This window comes from Oryza sativa, chromosome 12 (assembly GCF_034140825.1).
Source record: "Oryza sativa Japonica Group chromosome 12, ASM3414082v1".
Taxonomy (NCBI): Eukaryota; Viridiplantae; Streptophyta; class Magnoliopsida; order Poales; family Poaceae; genus Oryza; species Oryza sativa.
The window spans coordinates 27,437,554-27,458,015 of record NC_089046.1 but is presented as its reverse complement, the minus strand read 5'-3'; the positions used below and the strand labels follow the sequence as shown (position 1 = coordinate 27,458,015).

General features: G+C 48.5%; 1 protein-coding gene and 1 pseudogene across 1 annotated transcript; both read right to left on the bottom strand.

Moving 5' to 3' along the window:
• Window positions 1-12,740: 12,740 nt before the first annotated feature.
• On the bottom strand, window positions 12,741-13,343 carry LOC136354615 (uncharacterized). The gene has a single exon (XM_066306118.1). The coding sequence runs from the start codon at window positions 13,341-13,343 to the stop codon at window positions 12,741-12,743; it is 603 nt and encodes a 200-aa protein (XP_066162215.1).
• Window positions 13,344-13,684: 341 nt separating this feature from the next.
• Window positions 13,685-18,582, bottom strand: LOC136354614 (uncharacterized; annotated as a pseudogene).
• Window positions 18,583-20,462: the final 1,880 nt, after the last annotated feature.

The following is a 20,462-nucleotide window of genomic DNA, read 5'->3' as shown; positions in this document are numbered from 1 at the left end:
GGAGACGAGCCGAACGAGCCTTCAATCAACTCCGATGCCGGATGTAAGCGCATGCGTTTGTTTGCTTTCGAGTGTTAGGTAGTTGGTGAGTTTAGTGGTGTGAGAGTCTTCAGTTCTGTAATAATGAAACTCAGTTAAGATCAATAAAAGTTAAGTTAGTAGAAAAATTAATTCTCTGTCCTAAGTAGTTTTCCCCGGTTTCTCTTCTTGTGCTCCTGCCCATGCCAGATGGTGCTCACTCGCAGCATCGGGAATGGCCCCAACATCAACAATAACAACAACAACAATGGAGAGAATCCCACACTTGCCCAAGTCCTGGCTCAACAGGCACAGCTTATGAACATGATGATGCAGCAACTTCAGAACCAGCAGAACCAGGGAAATAACCATGCACCTCCCTAGAACAAGTTGGCAGAATTTCTTCGTGTGAGACCGCCCACTTTCTCTAGCACCACTAATCCTGTTGAAGCTGGTGATTGGCTGCACGCCATAGAGAAGAAGTTGGATTTGCTTCAGTGCACTGATCAGGAGAAGGTCTCATTTGCATCACACCAACTGCATGGCCCCGCCTCTGAGTGGTGGGATCACTTCTGCCTTAATAGGACTACTGCTGAACCTATCACTTGGCTTGAATTCACCGCTGCTTTCCGGAAGACGCATATACCATCGGGAGTGGTGTCTCTCAAGAAGAAGGAATTCAAGTCGCTCACCCAGGGATCTCGCACGGTCACCGAGTATCTGCACGAGTTCAATCGTCTGGCTCGTTATGCTCCGGAAGATGTGCGCACTGATGAAGAGCGCCAGGAGAGGTTCTTGGAAGGACTTAATGATGAGCTTTCTTACCCACTCATGACTGGGGATTATCATGATTTCCAGAAGTTAGTGGATAAGGCTATTTGCCAGGAGGACAAGTATAACCGCATGAAGCAGAAGAAACGCCGGATTGCTCACTTCAAGGCACAACAGGGGAATAGTCAGAAGCCGCGTCTTACTTTAGGACCCCAGTCCATGCCACAGGGAGGTTCTTTGTCTGTTGTTCGTCCGCAGCGTCAGTTCTTCAACAACAATGCTGGCAACAACATCCGCAATCAAGCTCCACTCCCTGTTGCAGCTCCAACACAGCAACAGCCTGCCAAGAAGGAGCAAGGCAGCAAGCCTGGAGTGTGCTTCAACTGTGGTGAACCAGGCCATTACTCTGACAAGTGTCCGAAGCCCCGACGCGTGAAGGTTGTCCCTGCCCAGAGCAACTCTACCGCACCAGCATCAAAGGCTCGTGTCAATCATGTTGCTGCTGCAAAAGCTCAAGGTGCTCCAGATGTGATTTTGGGTACGTTCCTTGTTAACTCAGTTCCTGCAACAGTGCTTTTCGATTTTGGTGCTACACATTCATTTTTATCTATGAGTTTTGCGGGAAATCATGGGATGGAAGTAGAAGATCTTAGATGTCCTTTGATGGTTAGTACCCCAAGTAATCAAGCACTCTCTTTGCAACGTAGCCCCTCGGTCAGAATAGAAATTCAAGGAGTACCATTTCTGGCCAATCTTATTCTGTTAGAATCCAAAGACCTTGATGTCATCCTAGGGATGGACTGGTTAGCCAGATATAAAGGTGTGATAGACTGTGCCAACAGAAAAGTAACTCTCACCAGCAATGATGGTCGAGTTGTAACTGTTCATGCATTGTCTTCTGAGTTTTTAAGGTCAAGTCTGAACCAAATAGCTTTGGAAGAGATTCCCATAGTACAGGAATACCCGGACGTGTTCCCGGACGATTTACCTGGTATGCCGCCTAAAAGAGATATTGAATTCAGAATAGATCTGGTACCAGGAACAACTCCGATCCATTAGAGACCTTATAGAATGGCAGCCAATGAATTAGCAGAAGTCAAGAGGCAAGTAGATGATTTGCTTCAGAAAGGATACATTAGACCAAGTTCGTCTCCATGGGGAGCTCCAGTTATTTTTGTGGAAAAGAAAGATCATACCCAGAGGATGTGTGTGGACTATCGTGCACTAAATGATGTGACTATCAAGAATAAGTACCCGCTGCCCAGAATTGATGATTTGTTTGATCAGCTTAAAGGTGCCACCGTTTTCTCCAAGATAGATCTCCGATCAGGGTATCACCAGTTGAGAATCAAAGAGGAAGATATACATAAGACGGCTTTTACCACTAGATATGGGTTGTTTGAATGTACTGTTATGTCTTTTGGACTTACCAATGCCCCCGCTTTCTTCATGAACTTGATGAATAAGGTGTTTATGGAATACCTAGACAAGTTCGTGGTGGTCTTTATTGATGACATTCTCATTTATTCTCGAACCAAAGAAGAGCATGAAGAACATCTTCGTCTTGCACTAGAGAAGCTGCGAGAACATCAACTGTATGCCAAGTTTAGCAAGTGTGAATTTTGGTTGTCTGAAGTGAAGTTCCTTGGTCACGTCATCTTAGCCGGAGGAGTTGCCGTTGATCCTAGTAATGTGGAATCCGTAACCAACTGGAAACAACCAAAGACAGTTTCAGAGATTCGCAGTTTCCTGGGTCTTGCAGGTTATTACCGGAGGTTTATAGAGAATTTCTCCAAGATTGCTAAGCCCATGACACGGCTGCTTCAGAAAGATGTGAAGTACAAGTGGTCAGAAGAATGTGAGCAGAGTTTTCAAGAGTTGAAAAGTCGCTTAATATCAGCACCCATTTTGATTTTGCCTGATCCAAAGAAGGGTTTCCAAGTGTATTGCGATGCATCTAAGCTTGGGTTAGGTTGTGTTCTGATGCAAGATGGGAAGGTGGTTGCCTATACATCTCGTCAGTTACGTCCGCATGAGAAGAACTACCCTACTCATGATCTTGAGTTAGCTGCAGTGGTTCATGCGTTGAAGATTTGGCGTCATTATCTTTTCGGTACTCGTACAGAGGTGTACACCGATCACAAGAGTTTAAAGTATATCTTTACTCAGCCAGATCTGAACATGAGACAACGGAGATGGTTGGAATTAATTAAGGATTATGACATGGGAATTCATTATCACCCGGGAAAGGCTAATGTTGTAGCAGACGCTCTTAGCAGGAAAGGCTATTGCAATGCTACGGAAGGACGACAGTTGCCATTGGAGTTATGCAAGGAATTTGAAATATTAAATTTGGGAATTGTCAGTAGAGGTTTCGTTGCAGCCTTAGAAGCAAAGCCCACTCTAATCGATCAGGTTAGAGAAGCCCAAATTAATGATCCTGATATTCAAGAAATCAAGAAGAATATGAGAAGAGGAAAAGCTATCGGGTATTTGGAAGATGAGCAAGGAACTGTATGGTTGGGCGAGAGAATCTGCGTCCCAGACAACAAAGATTTAAAAGATGCAATTCTGAAAGAAGCTCATGATACTTTATACTCCATTCACCCTGGTAGTACCAAGATGTACCAAGATCTCAAGGAAAGATTTTGGTGGGCAAGTATGAAGCGTGAGATAGCGGAATATGTAGCTGTGTGTGATGTTTGTCAGCGGGTCAAGGCAGAACATCAGAAACCCGCCGGTTTGTTGCAGCCTTTAAAGATACCAGAGTGGAAGTGGGAGGAAATCGGTATGGATTTCATCACTGGTCTACCCAGTACGTCATCAGGCCACGACTCTATTTGGGTGATAGTCGACAGACTTACCAAAGTGGCTCATTTCATCCCAGTAAAGACAACATATTCCGGAAGTCGGTTGGCGGAATTGTATATGGCAAGGATTGTGTATTTGCATGGCGTTCCTAAGAAAATAGTGTCTGATCGAGGTAGTCAGTTTACTTTAAAGTTTTGGAAGAAACTTCAAGAAGAGATGGGTTCTAAGCTGAACTTCAGTACTGCTTATCATCCGTAGACAGATGAACAAACCGAAAGGGTAAATCAGATTTTGGAAGACATGTTGAGAGCTTGTGCTTTAGACTTCGGTGGAAGTTGGGATAAGAATCTATCTTATGCGGAATTCTCGTACAACAACAGTTATCAAGCTAGTCTTCAGATGGCTCCTTACGAAGCACTGTATGGTCGGAAGTGCCGCACTCTGCTTTTGTGGGATCAAACGGGAGAACGTCAGGTTTTCGGGACTGATATCTTAAGGGAAGCAGAAGAAAAGGTAAAAATCATTCAAGAAAGATTGCGTGTGGCTCAGTCTCGTCATAAGAGTTATGCCGACAATCGCCGCAGAGATTTGAGTTTTGAAGAAGGAGATCATGTGTACCTTCGTGTCACGCCTCTTCGAGGGGTTCATCGTTTTCACACCAAAGGAAAATTGGCACCGTGTTTTGTGGGACCTTATAAGATTATCAATAGAAGAGGAGAGGTTGCTTATCAGTTGGAGTTACCTCAATCTCTGGCAGGAGTCCATAATGTGTTTCACGTGTCACAATTGAAAAAGTGTTTAAGGGTACCTACCGAAGAAGCTAATCTTGAACAGATAGAAGTTCAAGAGGATCTGACATATGTTGAGAAGCCAATCCGTATCTTGGAAACAAACGAGAGAAGAACCAGGAATAGAGTTATCCGTTTTGCAAAGTCCAATGGAGTAATCACTCGGAAGAAGAATCAACTTGGGAACGAGAAGATGAATTAAAGTCAGCTCATCCGCATCTGTTCGCCAGTTCTTCCGAATCTCGAGGACGAGATTCTGTTTAAGGGGGGTAGGTTTGTCACACCCTAAAAATCCTAAATATATAAATTGTTGTTTAATTGGAATTATTAGAAATGATTTTAAAAGTCTAGAAGAAAAGATCTAATTTTAAATAATAAATTCCAATATAAAAGTGAGCCAGATAAAATTTTAATACTTTACTTGATTCTATAGTTCCTAGATTTTTCTGGGATTTATTTGAGCCAAGGAAGTATTTTTAATAAATGGAATTGTATTTCATGAATAATTTAAATTGGAAAAGGTTTTTAAAGTTCCCTTTTGGCTTTGTCCCTCTCTCTCCTCTCCGGCCCAATCGGCCCAGTCAGCCTGCAGCCGCCCGCGCGCGCGCGCTCGGCCGCTGACAGGTGGGTCCCACCTGTCGGACTCGTCGTCCTCCTTGCGCTGAAACCCTAGCCGCGCCTCGCCGCCGCCGCCTTTCCAATTCGGCCGCATCTTTCCCGATCCGGTGAAATAGTTTGAGGGGAAATGCTCCCCGGGATCTTCTCTACCTTTTTCCTTTTGGAATCGATCGCCAATTCGGTTTGGAAATCCGTGGACTCATGTTCGATTCGGATCGATCTCTCTCCTCCGAACCCTAAACCTTCCATCGCGTCGCCGGTCGCCGTGGGCCTTCGCCGCCGCCTCCTTGCCCCTATAAAAGGACCCCCGGTGTCTCCGCTATCCGTCGCCACCCTCGCCTTTGCCCGCCGCCGTCTGTAGCGCCATAGCACCGTGCAGCCGTGCGCCGCCGTCGCCGCCGCAGCTCCAGCCGTGCGCCGCCGTCGCTCCGGTCGTCGTCGCTGCTCGGGGAGGTCACCGTTGTGGTCACCAAGCCGTCGCCGATCTCGTCCACCCCTCCGTCGTCGCCGTAGGTCACCGGAGCATCGCCGTCGTCGTAAAGCCGAAGGTCGCCGCCGCTTATTCCACGACGTCGTCGCCGTCCGTTGATCTTCTGCCACTGTTTTGGTCACCGGTGAGTTCGCCACGTCGCCCTCTACGTGTTGGTGTCCTCCATTCGCGTCGTCGCGCCGTCGTTCGCCGGCGAGCTTGCGTGCCCGAGCCGCCGCTGGTGATGACGTCATCGCCGACGTCATCGTTGCCGTCCGTCGTAGGCCGGTCGTAGACCGTTAGATCTTGGCCGTCCTTTGTGGATAGAATCGATCTCGGCCGTTCGTTTCCGTGAGTCGCCGCCGTGCACCCGGTCCACCGCGAGCCCTAGCCGCTGACGCAATAATTCCCTTTTCCTTTTCAAAAATAATTCATTATTGCGTCATAATTCAATTAAAACTCATATAAGTGTTTTAATCCGATTTAATCTTTAAAAATTCATAACTAATTCATCTTAGCTCGGATTTAGTTTGTTCAAGTCTCTAAATTTTTCTAAAAATGAGATCTACATATTAAAAATATCCACATGTAATGTTCATGCTTGTTTATGTGCTGTTTTAGTGATTTTGCTCTTTTCTGTTTAGATTCCGACGTTTCCGGAGAGTCCGTTTTCGCAGGAGAAGAATTTGAAGAGTTCCAAGGCCAGCAAGGCAAGTCACACAGATCCAAACAACCCTTTGAGCATGTTGATCCCGTTTAAAGCTATTGTTTCTATTCAACTATTACATTTATTTTCTAATGTCATGGGGTGGAATTAACCTATTGTTTGTTATAGCCCTTTTGTTCTTGATTACTTTATTCCTTGATACCTTGGGTTATTATAACTTGACTAGTTGAGCTTTATATATTGGTTCAGCTAGATATCAGATATGATTGCTTAGCCATGCTTAGAAACATTAGCACACTATTGGGATAACTTATGATTCACTATTATTTAATGATGGCTTAATGATAGTTCACGATGGTCAATCGTGATTGGTTAATTAATTAAATTGCCAACTAAAACTTGATAATGGTGGGTTGTGAACACATGGTTTTGTTGGTCGTGCTCATGACAATAAAGGACCGGTTCACGATTTTCGGTTGTGAAACATTAACCGTGCCAACCACAAGCCAGCGTGGGCAACGGCTTTACCTTTTGTATAACATGGTTCATTCCGGAGCACCAGACTGAGAAGTGGCGGAGATAAGCCCACGGGGGTCGCTGGGGAGTCCATGCCTTGTTTATAAGGGGGTGATTATGATCCAGGAACGGTGAGCTGTGGTGGATTGTGTTGTGCGAGGGGTACTGTCACAGCTCCTTTCCGAGGTACTGTGGTGGTATTGAGGCGCATGGTGACATGTCATGAGGCTGTGTCTTGTGGGTACAGTGGTACACCTCTGGCCAGAGCACAACTATTCGAATAGCCGTGCCCACGGTTATGGGCGGGTCTAACAATGTCTTTCGTGATTAGTCTCACACTTCTCATCATAATAAAAGATGCTATAACTGGTAATAATTTGATTAGCTCCTGGTTTGGAATGGTTAATTCCTGGTTTGGAGATAGAACTGTGCAGCCGAGATGATTGTTCAGAATGTGCAGCCGGGATGATTGTTCAGAATGGTTGGGCCTAAGCAACAGGGTATGTTGTATAGCGTTGGATTAATATTGTTTAATTATTACTTAACTGTTTTATTAAATTCTGAAATGTTTATTAAATGCTGTTTATGCAAATGAAACCCTACTATGCCATCCTTTGTTATCCTGTGCACTTGCATATTTGTTGCGTGGCTTGCTGAGTATGTCATATACTCACCTAGCAATCATTCATCAGAGGAGGAGTTCTACAGTGATGCTGATGGTGTGGAAGATTAGGTGTAGCCCTGGTCAAGCTGCCTGTGGAGTGGAGTCGTCGGCGCCGTTTATCTTATTTTTTTCCGCTGCTTAGATCTTTATTGATTGAGAGGAACTATCTACCTCTGTAATGACATTTTATTCGCTTATTAATTAGAGTAATAATTGTACTCTATTATCAATTTGTTATTGTGTGCCTCGGCTGATTCCTGGACGAGGGTTCACACACATGTAAGCGTTTGGAATTTTGGATAGAAATTCCGGGCGTGACACCCTGCTTCCCCTTCTCCTCAGCAGCTTGCAGAATTTCCTCATGCTTTGCCTTCCCATCCTCTACTCCTCGATTCAGATCTGGAGGTGGCGGATGTGGACCTTGCGGCTCTTGTCGCCCAATCTGCAAAGGGCGGATATGTCCCCTTCCCCCTGCGTCTCCCCTCCAGAATCGATTAGGCGGCTTGAAAGGTGGACGCGGCCTCCATCCTCCGCCTTGATTTGCCATTGGAGAGCCGCTTCTTACCACCTTCGCGAAACTCCGGCCGTCCCCTCGAACACTCGCCGTCCACTCTCGCCGTCGCCCACCACCGCCTACCCTTGGCCACTCCTCCACTTCTCTCACCTCCCCTTGCGTCTCCCCCTTCTCCAATCTCCTCCACCCGCCTTGGAACCCTAGCTCCTCGAGACTAGCTCCCCACAGGTGGTGTAGAAACGGAGTCAGGAGAGTCGACTCAATGGTGTTCCACCGATCTCCAAAATCGCCATCGTTGAATCTCGACACGTGTTGCCCCTCCACCTCTCTCTCCCCCACTATTGGATCGGGCCGAAAACCATGGGCTTCCTCCCTCCCCTGATCAAAAACTCTCTCGCGCGCCGAGGAGCACTCTCCCAACTCCCGAAGGCCATCCCCTCCGCCACGAATCACCACCGGCGATCGTCGGAGCGCCGCAGGTGACTCCCTCGTCGTCTCTCCTAGGATTGAAGAGTTTCTGACGCCGCGGGTGACTCCCTCGTCGTCATTGATTAGTTTCTGACGCCGAATTGAAGAGAGGATTGGATTACTGCTGGCATATGAAGTGAATCAATGCAATACGATTCGTAATGAGTTAGCATCCCAACTGCAGAGACAGGTCACGTATATACGTACGTATGCAGGCCGGCCTACTTCCAAATCCAAATTCCAATACGATTATACAATTCACCGATTGATTGATTTAATTTCTTCCTGCTTCAATTCGATCGATCGATCGGCGTCGACCAGAAATTAATCGATCGAGTCTATCTAGGGACCAATCGAATTCATCGAGTTCGCTCAATGGCAACTGCTGCTGGTAGATATGAAGACAGCGGAGTCAGTGTCTCTTTCCGGCGGAAGGCGGCGTACACGGCGGCGTCGCTGCTTGTCTTCCTCGTCGCCGGCCAGCTGCCGCTCTATGGCGTCAAGAAGTACAACGGCGACAAGGATGTCCCGGATCCCTTGTACTGGATGAATTGCATGTTTGCGTCAAGCAATAACACCCTGATGACTCTTGGAATCATCCCTCTTCTTCTCTCCGAGATGGCCGTCCGCATCTTCTCCGCACTCATCATCACCAGGTGGCCACCCTTCCATCATGTGCGCCTGTAAGCTACTCCCTCATCTTTTTTACAGTACTTACAAAAATAATGGAAGGTGCCATATTCTGTAGCGTAAAATCTGGTATCTCTTGATACCTCCGGTAGTATGAGTATCGCTCCACAGAGTTCGAATTCGTTTTTTATAAGTTGTATAATAAAAATAACAAATATAACCCTAAATATCTGCATAGTAGTTTAGTATAATTTTGTTTAACTTATAGAAATCGAATTTGATTTGTATATTTGTAAAGTGATCGATGTATCTCAAAATTGATCTATCTTATCAATTTTTAAATTATTTTTTATCATTTAAGTGGCATGTAAAAACGAGAGGATCCTCTCAAGGATGAAATTCCATCTCCAATATTAGTAATTGTTTTTTTTTGGAACTAACATGCATATTAATTTTGTTTGATTAACTAACATGTCTGCATGGATGCGTCATGCTTGCTCTATATATTGTGGAGATTATGGATACCCCATATCTACATGACGGTTGTAATTTAGCCGGATATACGGTACCAAATATAGATGGAATATCTCTATAAAGACTCGGGTTAGGTTCTAAACTTATATGTCAAGGAAATACCCGGGATCTTAGTCGGTTACTATTGTATTTTATCTATAATCCCATATTGCGTTAGGATATGGACTGTATTTTGTAAAGTGGACTCCTTCCCCTATATAAGGAGGGTCCGTGTGCCTCTTGGGGGGCGATTCTTTTTCCAGTTTATACAATCAATAACACACTCGGCGGAATCATCCCCGGACAGGAGTAGGGTATTACTTCTTGAATAAAAAGGCCTGAACCTGTATAAAATTCCTTGTCTCCAAACCCATTCACTTTCCTAGCTTGATAGCTACCCCCTTTTATTATTGTCGAAATCTTGTTTCGACAGTTGGCGCGCCAGGTAGGGGCAGCGTCAAGTTATCGCCAACTAAGTGCGATGGGTTTCGTTTCTGGCATCGACGACTTCGCCTTTCCTCCCGGGTAGGCGTTCCGGTTCGGCAGCCTCAACTTCATCACCAACGACTTCGGCAAGATCTCTCTCCTTGACTCGGATTCAAACCAGTCGGGGAGAGACCAGGTCCCCGTGCCGTTCGGTATTCCGAACTCGGCCGAGGCCTACTCCAAGATCATCTCTCCCGAGTCGGCTTCAAACCACTCGGATAAGATCCAATCTACTCTTCCGCGACCAGATCAAGACGACGGGTCCTATCCCTCAATCCTGATGAAACTTCCTGATGATTTGGCCGCTGTCTTCACAGTCAGGACATCTCCCACTCGAAGATCTAGGCGAGCTTCGGCCCCGATCCGATCTAGATCCAGGGAGGTTGGCGTTATACTCCAACCTCTCGGGACAGTCTCGACGGAAGAGTTGGATGGCTACCTCAGCTCCCCCGGCGTCAGTTCTCGACCAACCGAGATCCTCGACTACGACGATTTCAGCTACCACTACGACCACGGCGACCTCGACAACTTCGACGACAGCTATGAGGATAACTACACGCCCCTCTTCTTCGGCGTATTCATGGCTGACAACGAAACGGAGGAACAGCGCCAAGCCCAAGAAGCGGACCAAGATCGCGCACGGAAAGAAGCTGAACGTCGCCGACTGGAGGAAGAGCGACAGCGACAAGAGCGAGAACGACTACAGCGTGAGCAACAGGATCGCGAACGGATTGCAAAAGAGGCTGAAGATCGGCGACAACGCGCCTTGGAATCTGGGCGGCGAGCGAGAGAGCTCATTGGGCAACAAGACGTGGCTCCAATCGGAACTGGAGAAAGGGAAAGAAGCCAGGGCCGAAGTTGATCGCTTGAAGGCCGAACTGGAGAAGGAGAAGGCCCACACCGCCGTGCTCATAGATTATTACAATCTCACCGAGCCGAAGATGGAGGCTCTTCGGCAGGAGGTTCGCAAGGCCGAAGCAAGCGCTGCAGAGGAGTCGCGGCGGTTTTCATGGGAGATGGTGAAAACCACCGAGTCCGCACGGACAGCGTGACAAACGCTTCGCCTCGCCCTTACTGACATGGGCGCAAAAGTGCGGGGTGTCCCCTCCGAAGATGCATCAGCCTTCGACTTCTCCGAATGGACCCAACAGGCTGGTGGTTCAGTTTCTGACTGCGCCACCGCATACAGCGATTGCTGTGCACGCGTGTCAGCGGCCTTTACCATGGGCCTCCTGCAGCAGTTCGGCTGCGAGAACATCGCCGAGTTTCCCAAGTACGCAAAGGGGGATTGGGAAATCAGTGCGCAAGACATTTCGCCCGCGCTTCGTGCGTGGCGAAAACAATTTTGGCAGAAGGACGACCGCTCCGCCGCTAAGGCGCACCTTTTGGCGCAGCTGGCGAAAGCAGAGGCGGTGGACCTTTGTGAAGATGAAGGCGCGGCGGCTGGAGGGGGTGGAGGCGATGCCCGGGACCACCCAGAGGTGTGAGGCCCTCCGCCCTTCTCTTAGATTTTCATAGTTTTCTTTTGGTGTTCGCTAGATGTGGCAAACCATTGTATATTCGGCAAACTTCCGCTAAACCTTAAAAAAGGCTTTTTGGTATATTTGGAATGTATGACACAATCTTAATTACTTTTTGATGATCGAAGTCTTTGGCATATTTTTATTTCACTCGTTTCACATTATGCCATACCTTCCCCTTCTTTCGCCTATTCTTACCATGCAAAATGTGTTTTGCCTTTTCTGCACTGTCTACCAGGGGGTCTGCTGAAAATCGTGCATTCGGCCCCCTTTTGGGAGCTGGCGAGGTCAAAACGAGAAATTCGTGGCATTGAAGGGGCTGTCGAAGACGCGATGTCCATTTCGGCCATTTTATCACGAAATGGAGATAAACGGTCGCAGCTATAAGGTTATCAAGGTTGCCAACTGGCTACGTGCGCACCCCGGGTGAACCTTAGAAGATTACGATCTTGTTCACTCAAGACATTTGGAAGATATGGCTCGCTTTTGGCGAAACCATCAGAAGACTAAACGCCAGGAATCGATCTCTCAGCGTCGTTACAGTTTAGTCTGTGTTTCGCCCCCTACTATTCTTAAGGTTGTGTATGATATTAGTAGTGATGACGAACCTAGTTCGTCCGACCATTCCTTAGGGAGGGATAATGATTACTGGGGCGAAAATGTAATTTACTTGTAAAATGAATTGTATCGGGTTGTAAACCTTGTATTCTTCGATTATTTTTTTGAAGCTAATAAAGAACGTGCTTTATTTCCTTTTCGCTATTTTTCGCATCGTCACATTTTGTGCTTTTGTTAGGCCGGAACATGCCGGCCCCTTTGCATATATTAGCGAAATAGGTGTACTGACTTTTCAGCTTTTCGTCGTTCATTTTCGATCTGTAGCATTCTGTGTCGAGAGAAACGCTTTTGCTTTTATGTTGATCGGTCGTAACGTCATTCGGCTATTTATTTTCCGAGACAAGCTGTTGCGGTTTCAACGTTCGGCGAGCAATGCTTCGGCCGATTCGTTTCGCCCCCCTGGCATTTTTCGCTGATCAGGCGCTTGCCTTGGGGTTTTTCCACAAATTATCAATCACACGAAAAGAAATAAAAAGAAGGCGGAGGACACAGAGATTTTATACTGGTTCGGGCCTCCATGGTGGATAATAGTCCTACATCCAGTTTTTTTTTTCTTTTTCTCTTCTCTTTTTTTCTTTTTTTTTCTTGCCGAAAGGCTTACATAGTGCCGAAAGGCTTACATGACAGTATGTACATTTTTACAAGTTGGCGATTTGGGTGCCACCCATTCTAGACATAGAAGCGCTTGAGGGAGGCGACGTTCCAGGAATGGTCGAACTCCTCGCCTTTGAGTGTCGCTAGGCGAAAAGATCCCGTCGTGGACTTGTGTTTGATGATGTATGGTCCTTCCCACTTTGATTCAAGCTTGCCAACCGCTACTGGGTTCGCCTTTTTCCTTAGGACGAGATGACCAGGCATTAGCTCCGTGGGTCGGACTTTTTTGTTGTAAGCTGCCGAAGTGCTTGTGGCGTACTTGTGCATATGCTCGAGCGCTTCGACCCTTACACCTTCCAAGAGTTCGAGCGATACCTCGCACCCCTCTTCGCCCCTAGAGAACATAACCCTTGGTGAGTTAGCCCCTAGCTCCGCTGGGGTCATTGCCTCATCGCCATAAAGAAGCATAAATGAGCTAAACTTGGTTGGTCTTGTGGGGGTCGTCCGAAGGGCCCAAAGGACCGATAACAATTCTTCTGGCCATTTGCCTTTCACCGCCCCCTCAAGTCTTTTCTTTAGTGCTTCTAGGATCTTGCCATTTGTACGTTCGGCCGCCCCATTTGACTGTGGGTGCGCGACCGACGCGAACCTGATTTCCAGGTTAAGCCCTTCGCACATTTCTCTGAACTTATCAGAGTCAAACTGCTTGCCGTTGTCAGTAATGAACTCTTTTGGCACTCCGAAACGGCAAACAATGTTTTTCCATACAAACTTCTGTACTGCGGCCGAAGTGATTGCCCCAAGGGGTTCGACTTCGATCCATCGAGAGAAATATTCCACAGCTACAATTGCGAATTTATACCCATTTCGCGCCACTGGGAATGGCCCAATAATGTCCAGCCCCCATCTGGCGAAGGGCCATATTGGTGCAATGGGCTGCAGATCATACTGGGGCACGGCTTGGCTTCGGCCATGACGCTGGCAACTTTCGCACTTCTTGATTTGCTCAACACAGACTTTCAACACAGTGGGCCAATAAACTCCTTGTCTAAATACTTTGGAGGCCACCGTTCTTGCAGCCTGGTGCGCGCCACATAGCCCCTGGTGTATTTCCTTTGCCATTTCTTCGCCTTCGGCAAAAGAGATGCAACGAAGTAAGGGTTGAAGTACCCCGGAGCGGTAAAGCTGACCTGAGACCATCTTATACTTCGTGGCTCTGTGTTGCAAACGCTTCGCTTCTGCTTCGTCTACCGGAAGCCAGCCAGTTTCAAGGTGTTTCACCAATGGGGTTCGCCAGTCATATGGGTCTTCGCCCAGTTTCTCTTGGTCGATTGTCATGACTTCCGAGCTGTCCATGGGCACACTTGGAGCATGTAGGACTTCGAAAAAGATGCCAGGCGAATGCGGGCCACCACAAGCAGCGGATTTCGCCAAGGCGTCTGCTTCCTCGTTCTGGTCTCTAGGCAAGTGTTCGACCGTTATGCCGGTGAAGCATTTTTCCATGGACCAAACAGCCTCCAGATACCTCTTCATTCCCTCTTCTTTTGCCTCGAAGGATTTGTCAACATGGCCTGCTACCAACTTGGAGTCAGTTCGAATTAGCAGGCGCCGGACTCCCAGTGCTTTCGCCTTTCTTAGGCCCAGGAGAACGGCTTCGTATTCTGCTGCATTGTTGGTTGTGTCGAACTGCAATCTCGCCGCGTACCAAATCGACACACCATTCGGCGAAAAGAGGACTGCCGCAACGCCTGCAGAACCGTCAGAGCACATCACCCAGAACTGGTCATCGGGCTCGGGGTCGGGGGCAAGTACTGGTGTCCATTCAGCTACGAAGTCAGCTAGCACTTGAGACTTGATAGCAGAGCGTGCAATAAAATGCAAGTCGAACGGGGATAGCTCTGCCGCCCACTTGCTGAGCTGGCCAGTGACTTCCTTGCCTCGGAGTATTTCGCCCAAGGAGTACTGTGATGGGACTATGACTTTGTGGGCCTGGAAGTAGTGCTTAAGCTTGCGCGAAGCCATTACTAGAGCGTAAGAAAGCTTTTCCATTTCAATGTACCTTGTCTTCGCTCCTTGCAGTGCTTCGGAGACGAAGTAGACCGGTTTCTGTCCGGACTCTGTTTCTTGGACGAGTGCAGCACTGACTGCCACCGACGAAGCTGCCAAGTATAATAGCAGTTCACTTCCTGGGGGTGGGCTTATCAGAGCTGGCGGGCTTTGCAAGTATTGTTTTAGCTCGTCAAATGCTGCTTGGCACTCTGGTGTCCAATTAAACTTTCCCGCGCCCCGGAGGGTCTTGAAGAAGGGCAAACCTCTTTCGGCCGCCGTTGAGAGGAATCGACTGAGTGCTGCAATTCGGCCTGTAAGCTTTTGTACTTCATGTACGCTTGACGGAGGCTTCATTTGCTGGATGGCATCGATTTTCTCGGGATTCGCCTCGATGCCCCTATCGGAAACAAGGAAACCCAACAACTTGCCTGCGCGGACGCCGAAAACACACTTCTCCGGATTCAGCTTTATGCCTGCCGCGCGCAAGCTGTCGAACGTCTCTTGCAGGTCGAACGCATGGTCGAAAGCCTTGCGGCTTTTTACGACGATGTCGTCGACGTAAGCTTCCACGTTTCGCCCCAGCTGCTTGCCAAGGACCTTGTACACCAGCCTGGCGAAGGTTGCTCCTGCGTTCCTTAAGCCGAAAGGCATCCTGAGGTGACAAAATGTGCCAAATGGAGTGATGAAGGATGTTTTGGGGATGTTGAGCGGGTTCATGTGGATCTGGTGGTAACCGGAATATGCATCCAGGAAAGTCATGAGCTCGCATCCAGCTGTTGAATCCACGAGCTAGTCGATTCGCGGCAAGGGGAAATCGTCTTTCGGACATGCCTTGTTCAGGTCTGTGAAATTGACACACATGCGCCATTTGCCATTTGACTTCCGCACCAGCACTGGATTCGCCAACCACTCCGAATGGTCAATCTCTTGAATAAACCCCGCCCGGAGTAATTTTTGTACTTCGGTCTTCGCCGCTTCTTGGCGATCGGCAGACATCTTGCACAACTTTTGCTTTCTTGGCTTAATATTCGGCTTGACTGCTAAGTGATGCATGATGAGATCTGCCGGGATCATCAATCTGCACTTTTGTTATCTTGCCGTGAGGGGTGGGCTTCAGCATGTGCTTGGGCCGCTCATGCGGTTCGGTCTCAACATTGTGCACTGCTCTGTTGATTATGGCTAGATCGCGTTTTGAAGCGGCCGAAGGCTGAAGCCCCTTGACTACTATCACCCCTGTTGGGCCAGGCATCTTGAGCTTGAGATAATTGTGGTGGGAAATGGCTTCGAACTTGTTCAGGGTTGCACGGCCGAAGATGGCGTTGTAGTTGTATGGGATGTCGACGACGTCGAACAGTATTTGCTCTTCGCGCCTATTTTCTCCCGAGCCAAAAGCTATCAGCAAAAGTGCTTGGCCAAGAACTTGCACTGCCTCTCCGCCGAACCCCCGGAGCGACGTTGGTGCCGGTGCAAGAGTTTGGGTTGGCAAGCCCATCTTAGCATATGCTTCGGCGAAGATCACGTCGGCCGAACTCCCTCCATCGACCAGGATTCGTCGGACTTCAAAACCGGCTATCTCAGCTGAGATTACCAGTGGATCTTGATGCGGGAACAGGACTCCTTCGGCGTCTTCTGGCCCGAAAGAGATCAACTGGTTCACGTACTGTGGCGCCCCCTCACCCGCCGAAGTGATGCTGTGGACCATACGGATCTGCATCTTCCTCTGCCGTTTCGACAACAGGCTTGGCGGGTCAGCTCTTGTAATCACTTGGATTACCCTTCGTTGTGTATCTTGGCGTTGTTCGGCTAGGGGTATTTGCTCCTGAACTGCTTCACGGGGTGCTTCGACTGTTGTTCCTTGCTGCGGCCTTGGGTCTTGCGCGTTGCCACGTTGCCTAATGTTTAAGCATTGCTCCGTGGTGTGCAAAGAGCGTCCGTGAAAAGCGCAGTAGAGGTCTTTTCGGACCTTCTTGCGGGCTGGCTGCTGATGGTTGCTTGCTTGCTGGGCGTCGAACTCCTTGCGGAGGGCTTGCACTTCTTCGACAGCCATCACAGCCTTGCCCGCCCGATCTGTTCTGAACTTTCTCCAAGTCATGGGGGCTTGGCCTTGCCTTGGCGGCTGTCCCTGGATCGCCGGCTGAGACTGGCGAACTGATAGGGGAGGTGGTTCGACAATTTGAACTTGTGCTTGAGCTTGAGCAGCGGCGACGAAGGCTTTATCGTACTCAGCTTGTATAGCTTGCCGTCGCTTAGAATCCTCCTCGCCCCTTGCGAACCCGTCAGTGATGCGAAGTAGGTGCTCGAGCGTCTGCGGCTCCTTGTTGGCGATTTTTCTTGTTAGTTCGCCCTCAAGCAGACCGGCCGAAGCGGCGTTTATAACCGACGCCTCGGTTATGTCTTGAACTTGGCACCGGGCTTGCGAGAAGCGACGCATGTACTCCCTTATCGACTCCCCCGGCCTTTGGCGAATGCCAAGAAGGTGTTGCTGCGTCTTCGGCTCCTCATAGGTGCCTCGAAAGTTAAGGACAAAAACATCGCGCAATTGCTCCCATGAGTAAATGCTATTGGCTGGTAAATTGAAATACCAAGAACGGGCGATGCCGTCTAGAGCGAGATGTATTACCATCGCCTTGGTATTTTCATCACCATGAGCCGCTTCGATCGCTGACTCGTAGATGGAGAGGAACTCCTTCGGGTCAGTTTCGCCCGAATAACGCGGGACAGGTGGGAACTTGAACTGGGGCGGGATTGGACGAGTCTTGATTCCCCCACTCAGCGGCAGCCCCTTTTCGCCTCCCGCCCTGTTTACCGCACCTTGCTGCGGGTACGGTGTGGCGAAGGGCGAAATCGTGGCTTGTGCGTGGAGTTGGGCCGCGGCATTCGACTGCCCGGCTCCAACTGGTGGTACTTGCTGGGCCGCCATGGATGGGTCAAAGATTGGCTGCGACCACATCATGGCAGCTTGGATTGGTGCTTGGTTTGTTCCGAAGCCTGGGGTTGGAACTTGCTGCCAAACGGTTGGCACCTGAGCAGTGTTGCCGAAGTCGAACTACTGTCCTTGACTCCACGGCGAAGGTCCCGAGCCTGGCTGAATCGGTGGCAACCAATTAGGCGCACCTTGACTTGTATTCCCCACCGGGTGAGCCGATGGGGTTGTACTTGAAATGTAGTGGGGTTGGTTGAGTTGCTGAAGGAAAGCTTGGAGTTGCGCCTGCAGAGCCGAAGCCCCTTCCGCCACTGTTTGTGTCGCTTGGCCAGGTGGTTGATGCTGCCCGACGAAGTACACCGGCGGCTGTGCGGCTAGTGGCGGAGAGGGCTGGGTCACCACTTGCGGCCGGACTTGAGAAGGGGCATAGCCTGCCGAATACTGAAGGATTGGAGCCGACGTGGCCTTGGTCCGCCTTGTCGCCTCGTATGCTTGTTGTTGTTCTAGCATTTGGCAAAGCATGTCTTGGAGCCGTGTCATGTTCTGCCGCATGGCTTCCATGTCGGCTTCGGCTTGCGCTTCGGGGTCCAGGCTGATTTGGGCCTGTACAACGGCGAGCGCAGTTGGCGCCGCCGGCTGTGATGGGGCGGCTTGAGGCACCACCAGTTGGTTTGTCGAAAGGATCTCCGCCCTGGTCTGGAGTGCTCTTGCCGCCGCAGCCGCCTTCGCCACGTCGGCCGTGTTCGGCACTTGCACTGAGGTTGCGGGGGCCGAAGACGGTTGTGATGGCGCGGGGGCCGAGGGCGACTGTGATGGCGCTTGTCCTTCTACATCTTCGGTCACGGACGCCGAAGGCTCTGCTCCTTCCTCGGCGGCCATGTCCGGTCCGGCGTCGCTCTCCTTCCACCTGACGACCTTCTCCTTCACGACCCTCTTCAGTGGCATTCGCTCTCAGTGGTTTCGTTCGGACTCCCCATGGTCGGCGCCAGCTGTTGTCGAAACGACAACTGCGTACGTCGAAGGACGTGGTTACTCAACAGTGGTTGGGAAAATGAAGTGTACTAAATTTTGAATTTCACTTGGGATCCCCCGTTACATGGCCTAGGGGGCTATTTATAGCCCTATTGCAGGCTCTTACTACTAGGATCTAGGTTGTACAGGGGAATTTACATGATTACCCTTATGAAAGGGACATTTACAGGGGTACATAATGTTATAGGGTCTCATGGGCCCCTGATGGGCCGTCTAGTGATCACCGGCCCTTAGGCTTGATGGGCCGGAAAGGCTTCCTCGGCCCTTGCGGGGGCGAACTTGCCATGGCGAAGTCGTCTTCCTTCGGCAGATAGTCTTCGCCTTGCACCCTTCGCCCGAGACGCCCCTGGCTTGGCAAGGCCCTCGCGCGACTCTTCGCCTCACGCCGTTCTTGCTCCATAGCCTTCGCCACGGGTTTCGGCAGATCTGGTCGAAGAGCCTCATGCCATCCGCCAACAAACGTGATTTTAGAAACATTTAGAAAAAAATAATCTAATTTGGAGTTTATATAAGTGCGGTAAACTTGTTTTAAATTTTATTTTAATATACAGCTCCTTAAGACGCCCGTATGTAAAAATGAGTTTATTTTTGCATGCGGACCTTTTAAGAGGCCCGTATGAAAAAATCAATTTCTTAATCAAAATTAGCTAACTATTGCAAGAAGAGGAATAAGTCTATTTTCCCTCGCTAATGTCTTACTCTTGATTGAATCCTCTCCCTCAACCACAAAATTGGATATAAGAAAATTACTAACACTAAAATTTAGAAATGTTGATATGTTCTATTAGAAAAAATAACGAGCTATATCTCTTCCTTGATTTGAGAATCTCGGTTTGAGGGGTTTTTTACTTTGATATTTATTTGTTACCGTATTCGTTCCGTTTCGTATTCGCTCCGTATATGTATTCGACAATATTCGATTCCGTTTTCGTATCCGGAGTTTCCGATTTCGATTCCGATTCCAAAAAGAAAATATGAAAATGAATATGGTAGAGCTAGTTTCCATCCGTATCCGTTTTCATCTCCAATGACATCGATCGATCGGTAGCCAGATTTGGCTCCTTTTTCTTGTGCGCGCGCGGGGGATCTTGTTGTCGAGTCGGATCCGCTCACTTTTGATGGGCCATATGACCATTTGGGCCAGAGTAGGAAGGCCCATTTTGGAAGAAAGTTACACCTCTATTTGGACCAAATATTCTACTACTATATACTACGGTGTATACGCATGCACAGTGTACGTATACCTTATGCGTAGTTTTAGCCTTAGAATTACTTTATGCGTCTACTTTGCCATTTTAGTTTTTTTAAAAAAAAAATCTTATGTGTTCCGTGAACTAGCAAATGTATGTGAGTTTGAATGGCAAGTGGAGGTTCGCTGCTGGTTTGTGAAAACGCTAGGGGATTAATTAATATTGCCAAGTTTTAATAGGATTTCTTATATATTTATCAAAGTTTGGTAAGAAACTAAATGGATGCACATCTTTAATAACTTTTATGAAAAAATGATATGGTTTAAAATAACATAAATATGGACAACCCTTAGTTGTTAATTTTATTCACCTCATATATAAAAAAAATCTAGATAACGGCTGTAGGAATAGGATAACTTGAAAGGTATATGTTATTTCCATCAAAACGGTTGGACAGGCATGCGGCACGATTTCCTACTAAGCGGTAGGCGGCGGCGGGCGGTCGGCTGCGCCCTCCCCTCTGCCAGAGGGAAGGCGGGAGGCGGCAGCGGCAGCGGTGGATTTTGTTTGTTCTTTTTTTTTAGAATTTGTGATTCATGGTAT